The sequence below is a fragment of the Triticum urartu genome, chromosome 2 (assembly GCF_003073215.2).
Source record: "Triticum urartu cultivar G1812 chromosome 2, Tu2.1, whole genome shotgun sequence".
Taxonomy (NCBI): domain Eukaryota; kingdom Viridiplantae; phylum Streptophyta; class Magnoliopsida; order Poales; family Poaceae; genus Triticum; species Triticum urartu.
In genome coordinates, this window is record NC_053023.1 from 742,957,970 (window position 1) to 742,967,572 (window position 9,603).

The 9,603-nt window shown below is 45.0% G+C and overlaps 1 protein-coding gene across 1 annotated transcript; it reads right to left on the bottom strand.

Moving 5' to 3' along the window:
* Positions 1-1,124: 1,124 nt before the first annotated feature.
* On the bottom strand, positions 1,125-8,399 carry LOC125540407 (exocyst complex component EXO70A1-like). Its single transcript, XM_048704019.1, has 11 exons — positions 7,869-8,399; positions 7,021-7,226; positions 6,681-6,926; positions 5,026-5,164; positions 4,741-4,953; positions 4,012-4,217; positions 3,278-3,478; positions 3,091-3,190; positions 2,474-2,583; positions 2,231-2,377; positions 1,125-1,657 (listed from the first exon to the last, which is right to left on the bottom strand). The coding sequence occupies exons 1-11, from the start codon at positions 8,103-8,105 to the stop codon at positions 1,549-1,551; spliced, it is 1,914 nt and encodes a 637-aa protein (XP_048559976.1). The 5' UTR covers positions 8,106-8,399; the 3' UTR covers positions 1,125-1,548.
* Between the last annotated feature and the right edge of the window lie 1,204 nt (positions 8,400-9,603).

Below are 9,603 nucleotides of genomic sequence, written 5' to 3' on the forward strand. Positions count from 1 at the left end.
GAGACACCAAAAAGGCAGAGAGGACACCTACAACACAAGTGGTGGCTCAAGCGGAGTAATCACTCGCACGCTCCTCGTCAGACTTGGCAGCAGGGACGGTCTCCTCCTTGTCCTGCTCAGAATCAGTCCACTGGTAGCCCTACTTCGCAAGCTGCCTCTGACGTGATGACCCTCTCAGACCCGATGGATATCTGCTCGCCAAACGTCCTCAAGATCTGCTTGTCGCGGCGTCGACTCTCCTTCTGAGCAACATGAGACCGGTACTGCTCCTTGGCCTGCATGTAGAACAGAGCCTTCATCTTGTTCTTCAGCTTCTTAGCCCAAGAGGGCTCAGAAGATGAAAGCGAGTAGCCAGCAAAGCAGTCCTCATCAGCGTCCTCCTCCTCAATCTCATCTGCATCCACATCCATCTGAGCAGCCGCTGACTCGGCACGGGTAGTAGTGTTGGCCCACTGGGGCTTGACACGGAGCTTGATAGGCTCATGACGAATCCGGGCAAAGGCAAGAAACTCGTCATCGGGATAGAGCTTCTCCCAAGATCAATAGAAAACAAGTAAGGTCCATAGATGGGTACCTTACGGGTGAACATCGCAAACCGAAGCTCGCACCACATGATATATGAGACATCAAGTGGTTGCGACTGAGAGTGGCGGACCTCCTCACAAATGAGCATCATATCCACAAGATGGGCATGCACCTTGTCCTTATCACCAATGTGTGGAAAGGAGTTATGAAAGATGCGATACATGATGTCAAGGAAGGAGTTCAGCACCCACGCCTTCTTGCCACTAGGAAGCAACTTCTCAACATAGAAGGGCTGATTATACTTTAGAGCAATTAGCAAACATATAAAAAAAATTATCCAATGAATAAAGTTGCCGGCTTTCCCTAAATAAGAACATGCCATCCATATCCATGTAATTACGAGTTTGAAATTGCCTCCAATAAATAATAGTGGCACATGTGTAAATTTCACATGAAACACCCTGACATAACCATCAGGATTGCTTCCACCACAAGGATCCTAACATGGCTTGTTCAAGTAGACAAAAGAAAGCAATTCCTCTGAACCAGTCCTGGAAGAAAGTTTCGAAGACCAGAAGTCACAAGGAGACCAGAGCAAATGCACAATAGCTCAAACTCATCACTGCGGTCAACTATAATACAACAATCCATAACCGAGCCACTGATCTGATCACTCTGGTCAACTTTATTACCACTACGCAGAACTACAAGGCCGAACAGGGAAACACCGACGAACTACGTCGACGCTGGACTGCTGCACACCACCAGTACCGAACATGCTAACAAGAATTTCAGCATTCCAATCCCCCCCAAAAGAACAAAAAGAATCTCAGCACATCGAAACCACCTACTACTCTGATAAGCAAGGCAAGACATACAGCTAGACCTTACACTCTGTACAAAAGACCATGCACCGAGGCAAGGGCCGATGCAGTTGGAGTCAGTCACATGGACAAACCAGGGGTCTAATTTACAGCAATATCGTCGCACCCACACAGAGCGCGGCGGGCAGCGACGCGGCTATCAAGGACGTTCTTGTTTCCCCTCGAATAGGTTGCCCAGGAACAGCTCAAGCTGCTCGGGCGTGTGCTTGACGTACTTCCCAGGCGCTTTGCTGTTCTCGATGAGAGGCCTGCAATTCGACAAAGAGATTTTATACGCATACACAATACAGATGAACTAGAAGCTAGGAGCTACAACCTTGAGACAGAACAGTTTTTGAAAGAAATCTTGAGAAACGAACATCTATGTTCGTAAACAAGTAACACCAAAAGAAGGTTATTTCACGAGATTAAACATGTCGGTCGGAAAATAGTGATGAGCCAACCCTCAAAAAATGATGTGTTGTTAATTTTCACCACAAACAAATATAAGCTAGCCTAACCTGCATGTTCGGGATTCAGGTCTAAATGTCTAATCAACACACACACAAAAAAAAGGATAATAAATAAGCTAAATGGCTGCCAGGTGGCAAGTGCAACAGGGTATAGGAATAAATGGATTAACTGTGTTTATTCTAATGCTGATGTAAATGAATATATTTTTAACGTTAGTAGATACCATATAGAAAATGTGGCACAAGGCTAGATTTAAGATACTGCCACCAGGGTTCAGAACAAAAAGCATGTACACCTCGGGTTCGGGTCGACGCATTGAAATTCACTGTTTATGAGCATGAGGTGTCAATGTGTGCCAAGAAAAATACCCGAAGCGTTTTTGGAAGGATCTGTACGCGGGTAACAGAATTTCTGCAACTGCCAGTCTCAATGACTCACGCAACTCTGAATCTGGAACAGACCAGCCACACTGCTTTTGATAAATCTCTTCAAATTGCAGATTGAAAGACCTGAATCTGATACCATCATGGGGGAAAACAATATGTCAGTATGGAATAATAGACCATAGAGACAGTAAAGTAGGCTGAAATATTCAGGGCATATGTGCCAACCTCTCTTTCACAGCTGTTCTTGAAGCTCCACTGCTATTGCCACCTTCGCTTCCTACTTGACCACTACCTCCTGATGAAGTCAAACCTTGACCCGAGAGGCATTGCAACACCTACAACATTGGAACAAACTAAAATAAGGCAGTGCGCATAAATATTTACTACCTACACTTTTACAATTTCTTCCAAATGTACTTTCAGTTTCTAAGCAGTATTATCGTCTTTTACATGCTAACAGGTAAAGTGGTGACCAAAGCTAGTGATACACTCAAGCCACAAAAATTTCCTTCTGAACATATACATCAATCAACAATCCTAACCACGATCATACCTCAGCAACAAAGAATAAGGCTCGGCAAAACAAATAAGTCAATTGGATTTTCCATGCTATGAAGTGCATTACTATTAGTATGTTTAAGGCCATTAATTATCTCTGGATTCCTCCTATATATTCAGAGACAGTAGCTACATAGATATAAGATTTTCAAGTGTTAGTTTGGACTCACAGTTCTTAGTGAGAACATTTTTTTACGAGGCTGAAAAGGCTTCAACAAGATGGCATCAAAATGCAAGAGAAATAGGCACAATGAGTTCTAATCGAAGATTTCTGGCCAACGAACCTTTGACCAAGCAACCCTTCTATATTGGTTTGCATTTTGCTGTACAATCCTTCGATGTCTTTGAATCCAGTCATCGCCCAATAAATCCTTGGCTTCTGATCTGCAAGAAAGGAAAGAGAGCATTAGACTAAACTCACACTCTTACAAACTCATTATGACTTTTACTTGTACTTCATAAAGAGCATACCTGCGGACAGATTTAACAATATAATGAATGTTATTCATCAAAAAGATGTGCATCAATGCAGGATCCTTGTATTGTTTTGCTTTTGCATCCAAATTATTTTGTAAAGCTTGCATAATACTCATGGTCACAGATGCCAGCTCAGAACCTGATCCATCTTCCCTTTTGAATTCCTGGAAGAGCTGTTTCAGAGTTGATTGATAGCTGCACCAAGAGTAGCAGATTGAGGTCATTATTTACTTACTGTTGTTCCTTTATTTTGTGAAGCTGAAGCAAGAAGTGACATGTTGAAAGATAACATGGATAGGGAGTTACTACTACTAGAACCAACACAGCCTGGAAGGGCATTAAATAATACACCCTCTGTTCCTAAATATAAGACGTTTTGGCAGTTCAATTTAAACTGCCAAGACGTCTTACATTTAGAAACAGAGATAGTAGCTGAAATACTGGAAGTGTCTCAACACTACCTTTACAAGACTGGAATAGATGAAGTTTCACCTACAACTACAAGTAGATCTATCTGTTCTGATTACTGAAACAGCTGTAAAAATGGAAGTCTGCTTTTTTTTTGGTGAAGTAGAAAGCTACAGAAAAGGTCCAAATCTAACAGCAGCGAGGTGCATAACACAAATATCAACATAACCCAGTGGATAAACTTTAGAAAGAACACATGAAAGTATGACCATACACCTATGCAATTGCCAAAAACAAAGTGCAGGTGATTAGACACTTACTCAAATAAAAATTTAACATAGTTAATCACATAGCTTGTCAAAGGATGAACTGTTCCATCAGTATGAATATTCTTTGTTGCATCCTTCTCGACAGCTTCTTCGAAATCACTGAAAGTCTTCTGTGCAGTTTGTGCTAAACATTTTGTCAGACTGAGTGCAGAGTCACGCATTTGAGAGCATGATTCTCCAACAAAGATGGTGTCAATCTACAGTCAATTGAAAGATGAATCTTTTAGTTACTTCCATGCTTACCGCTATATATAAGAATAAATTCACATTGAATTTACACTACAAGTCTACAATCTTCCTACAAGATTTGTCAAGTTAAAATGGATATCAAAGTCTGAACAACAAAGCCATGGTGAAAAACATATTTTATGCATAAAAGGTATACTCAAATACAAATGGCCCAACACTTCAATGATAGAAGTATGGTATCAAAGTGTAACACATGAGTACTATCATAAGTATTTGAATAGTTGCAGACGGAAATTGTTGTTTTTCCGTAACCATATGCGACATTCAATGATTGCTCAAATGTCTCCAGCCAAAGCAAATCAAACTGTTAAGGCAGTTAGTGCAGGAAATCTTTTCAAGGTGGCACAAGGGAATAAGCATTTGTGTCAACTGCAAACAGATGAATTGTATATTTGGCATCCGCTGTTATCATTATGCACACAAGTGCACTCGTTAGCCAGTGAAACAAGCATGGTCTGAATAAAAATATACCTCTGTTTGAAGTTCACACATTATCTCATACATGTCTAGCAGAACAAACAATTTCTCCGGTGATCTTTTACTCATAGCAATTGCCTCACCAAAGCTGAGTAGAGTAGCCAAACTGTTCTTGGTTATTGCAGAAAAGCACTTATCCCTTAAAGATTGGCTACATTCAAAAACTTGGTCACAGAGCTGGCGTTCCCCAGCGAAAAGAAGTTTCACCTGTTTCAAGCAGAATGTGTCAACAAACGCAAGCTATAGTGCTATTTAGTAGGGTTTGAGAAAGATCCTTACAGCAATTCGCATGAAATGAATCCAGTTCCCTATTTTAGACTCCAAAATCTCCCAAGGCATTTTCTGCACTTCATCTTTACTCAGTTTCTCAACACCCAAGTTCTTCAAACTCGACTCTAAAGCTGAAGCACGAGCTTCGCTGCATATAAAAGGAGAATATGTTTCAGCAAGTAAAATGACTGAAATGGAGAAGCAACTTTCTAGTGTTCTATTGCTGAAATCTTATTTTGCTGTGGTAATTTCTGTGTTCTTTAACACGACATTATATCTGTTTTTTTTTGTCTACAGGGGCAAGGATTTACAATACATATTAATGAATTGTGAGGGGCTAATTCAGTATTTAGAGATGTAAAGTGCCTGAGCATTGAAGGTAACATGAAAGCCAAGAATATTTCGTCATTAAAAAGATGCTATTACCTATTTTCCTTTTTATGTTAAAGTTGATAACTCTCACTGGAACCACTTAATAAAGGATAAAATGATAAATGCAGTTCATCGAACGCAAAGCTAATTCCAACTATAAGCAGTGAAAATTGAGCGTACCCCTAGCGGAGCGCTGCTGAGCGCAGGCCTACCGCTTCACTTTTGGGGTAAACGTTGAAAAAAGCGCTCGGACACCTAGGGTTAGACAAAGGAGAGCAGGGTGGGAGAAACAGAGGAGAGCAAGGCGACCTTGTGCCGCCAGATGTGGGGCTTTCTCCCCCGATCTCACTACCCATCTTCCCGCCGCTGGACCTTGAGCTCCCCTTCCCCGACCTCGCCACCAGTCCTTCCCCCTCTTCCCCAATCTCGGGCTCCTCCTCGTCTAGGCTGGAGCATGGTGGCTTCCCCGACCTCGCCGCTGTCAGCTTTCTTCCCCTTCCCTGACATCTAGCTCCCCCTCATCTCTCCTCCCCCAACATGCTTGTGATTTTAGGCTTAATACATGCTTTGAAAATTGTTTTTTTGGGTGCCCTTGTTCCTGTCTGTAAGACGTTCGTACAAAACGCTTAAGCGCGCCTAGGCATCGCTTAACCTGTCATTGCACTAAACATAGGCACAATGCTCGCTCAACGCCGCCATAAGAACTCTGACACAACCAAACCCGAATGAACAAAATGTTGAATTGAATCGTAGAAATATATACTGGGGTTTATTACTCATTTTTGTACTTCCTGTTTTATTTTCCAATTACTTGTTCAATTGAGAGAAAGAAAGATAGTAAGAATTATCTTATCCAATTTGGAAGGATTCATCCTTATACCTATCCATGACTGTCGTATCAGGAAGTTTCTTACGATCAATGCCAGACATATCTGTGTAACTATAGACATGCATATAAACGCTGCCTGTCCCCAAAACATTATATCACCCCAAACCTTTCATAATTATTTTGTTTCTATAAATGGTCTAAAACAACTTAGAACTATCAGCTGCCTCTGAAATTTCTGTTGACCGCTTGAATCCAAAAGCAAGACTATATCATATTAGCAGCATTCATTATGTGATGATTTATTATTGTGTGAACTATTGAATTTACCCAGTTTATTTCCTTACCCAAAGTATATCTAAAGGTAGAGCTTCATTTCGCGTCGCACAATCACGCGGAAAGTTTTCTATTGTACTTATTCGCATGAACGAGAAAGGAGAATTATAACCAGTCTAGCTCCGCTTACCTGTATATTTCTGCACATTGCTGTTGGCATCCAGCTTGGACCAGCTGCTGTGCCAATTTAGCAAGCAAAGGAACAAACTTGGGCTCAATAAGTGCAGGAGGCTTGTATACGGCAGCCTCCGCGGTTTCATGGTTATCAGATTGTGCGCCACCTGGCGGGTGTTTCCCACCTTCAGACCGAGACTCGGCTGATGGCCGAAGCGTACTCGGAAGGCAGTCGAAAAGACGGTCAGGCTCCATCGGTTTGCTGGACCATTTATTTAAGAGGGTGCGCGCACCATGCAAGAGTTAGACAACGTCGAGACAAAAATAGCAATTTAAATGGATGATGAGACACGGACCTGCGCTGAGTCAACTGGTTCTGGAATTCACCTTCCATCTTCACCAGGGCCTTGGAGAGGAGGCCGTTCACGTGGCTGAGCACCCGGTCGCTGCTGCTGTAGCTCCTATTGGAGCTGAAGAAGCGCTCGATGCTGCGCAGCCGGTCGACCGCGTCGAGGAAACCCTGGAGGTTCTCATTAGGACCTTTTTGTATTTCGCGCTCTGCCTGCACGTGCGTTACATACAGATAACATTATATCAGCAAAGAGATACTAAGAGTAGCTAATTTTTCAGGAGACTCCCTTACGGAACCATGAAGAACCACGTCGAACGATTTAAGGTACCAAAAGGTATAGTCTCCACCTGGAGACTTGGAGTAGGTGTAAACTTAGTGGTCACTGGTATTTAGCTCATCTTTGAACTAAATACCGGTGGGCACACTAAATTTACCTCCATTCGACGCAGAAGCTTACTGGTTACTAACTGACACTAGTTAAGCTTGCACTGGACACACTGAGATGTGGCACAACAGAATGGACTGATCACAGCAAAAACAACCAAGTTTTCCTCAAGCCTAATGACATGGAATTTCTCATGAGAAGGAAAATCGACAATTCCAAGTACAAAAAGCTATAATTGGGTAACTGACACTAAGCTTGCTTGCACTCAACAGCTTGAGATGTACTAGTAGAATGGAGTGATCACGCCACCAAACACAAAACTTTGCCCACACTCGATCGCCTGCCGGCCACGGTTCCAGCAGCAACGCAATGCAATGGGGATCCGAGAGCGCGCGGGGGGCGGGACGGGCAGGGAGGGGAGGGGAGGGGAGGGGAGGGGGCTGGATCGTTGGGGGGAGAGACAGTACCTCTCTTGTGCGGTCGAACTGGGTGAGTATGACGTCGGCGGAGCGGAGGGTGCGGTCGATGTTCTCGTGGGCGGTGCGGACGGCGTGGGTGCGGAGCTGGATGGGGCGCATGGCGGCGTCGAGCGCGGAGAGGCGGCTGTCGAAGGAGCCGAGGATGGAGACGACGGCGTCGGTGGCCGCCTGGCTCTTCCCGAGCGAGTCCCGCAGCAGCGCCGCGCGCTGCGCCAGGCCCTCCATCCCCTCGCCCTCGCCCGCTCCTGGTGCTCCCCGGCCGAAGAGCGGAGCAAGGGTAGAGCTAGGTCGGATGCGCGGAGCGGATCTGGGGGCGGGGGTCCGATCCCGGGGCCGTGGGTTGGGTGCGCACAGAGGAGAGGAGAGGAGCAGGTGGATGGAGGGCGGGGTGGCTGGGCTGGGCTGGCGGAGGAAGCGATGGCGAGAGGGGAAGGCGAAGGCGAAGGGGAATGATTGGGAAAGAGAGCGGACGGACAAAGGAAAGTGAGGAGACCACCGGGCGGCGGCACAGGGAGGAACTGTCGCCGCGCGCGTGCGTTGCGTTGCTTTGGCCGCCGGGCGCGGGCTGCCTCGCTGGGTTGGACCCGATGGCCGCCTACTCAACTGCCGTGGTGTACCGTACCGTGCACGCCGTGGCACCCGAGAGCGCAGCTGCCGTGCTCTAACTGTGTTTTCTTTCTTTCTTTCTTTTAATTCTCAATTGTCTTTTTTATTGGGTAATTCTCAGTTATCTTTGATGAGAAAAGAAGTGTGTTTTCGGGTGTCTCTCAGCCTCTGCGCAAAAGCATTTGTGTCCCGAGACCTAGTCCTATTCCAGGACGACAGGGGCTGTTTATTCTGATTGTGATGATGACGGTGCCAATGAATTTTTAACAGCCAGGCTCATTTTATAACAAAAAGAAACTCGAGGACGGCGAGAGGGAGAGGGAGAGAGAGAAGAAGCTTATAGACTAGTTAACGTGTCTCATGAAGAGGCCTGGGGCGAGTTGACGAAAGGTCAGGTGTGACGTAGGAGATGAACACGCACTAGCAATCCAATCCAATAATGCAAGACCTAGACCGAAACTAACAGGCTACACTGTAAATCTCAATCTGCATATATGCTATAACTAAGCCTGACTAGTGGGATTGAGAGCAAGATATATAAGTGGTTTAAAACATGTGGGCGGTTAGGTCCACCAAAGAATTGTGTTTTATTTTTTATTTTGCATGGCCGGGAATGGGAGGGGGGCTTTAGGGGTGTCGAAGTAGGCTCATTTTGGTTGGACCCCTAGTTGGGTTCGGGAGGCGCTTGGGCCTGACTGGGAGGCCCTGAACCTCGCAGACTTTCTCCGGATCCGTGGCACACAACAGTCTCGACACCCTCGCTTTTTTTTGGCTCATTTTTGCGGCGATGTCTTGGACTCTTTGGACGACGCGTAATAAGATGGTGCTTGAGAAAGTCATCCCGAGACAAACGTCTGACTTCTTCAAATTCCTTATTTTTCTACAGCACTGGCACCCGCTCTCAAAGCAGCGTGATCGGGATTGGCTCGACTCATGATGGATGCGCTCCTGACTACAGCGTGTCGAATGTCGTCCCCATAGGGCCGCTAGGCAGCAGTCACTAGGTGGCTTTTTTTATTTCTTTTATATTTCCTTTGGGCATTACTGTGCTATTGTCCGAGCCGTTGTTATGGGTTAGAATTTTGGATACTTGTTGTATGGACAGTTGTTTTATCTA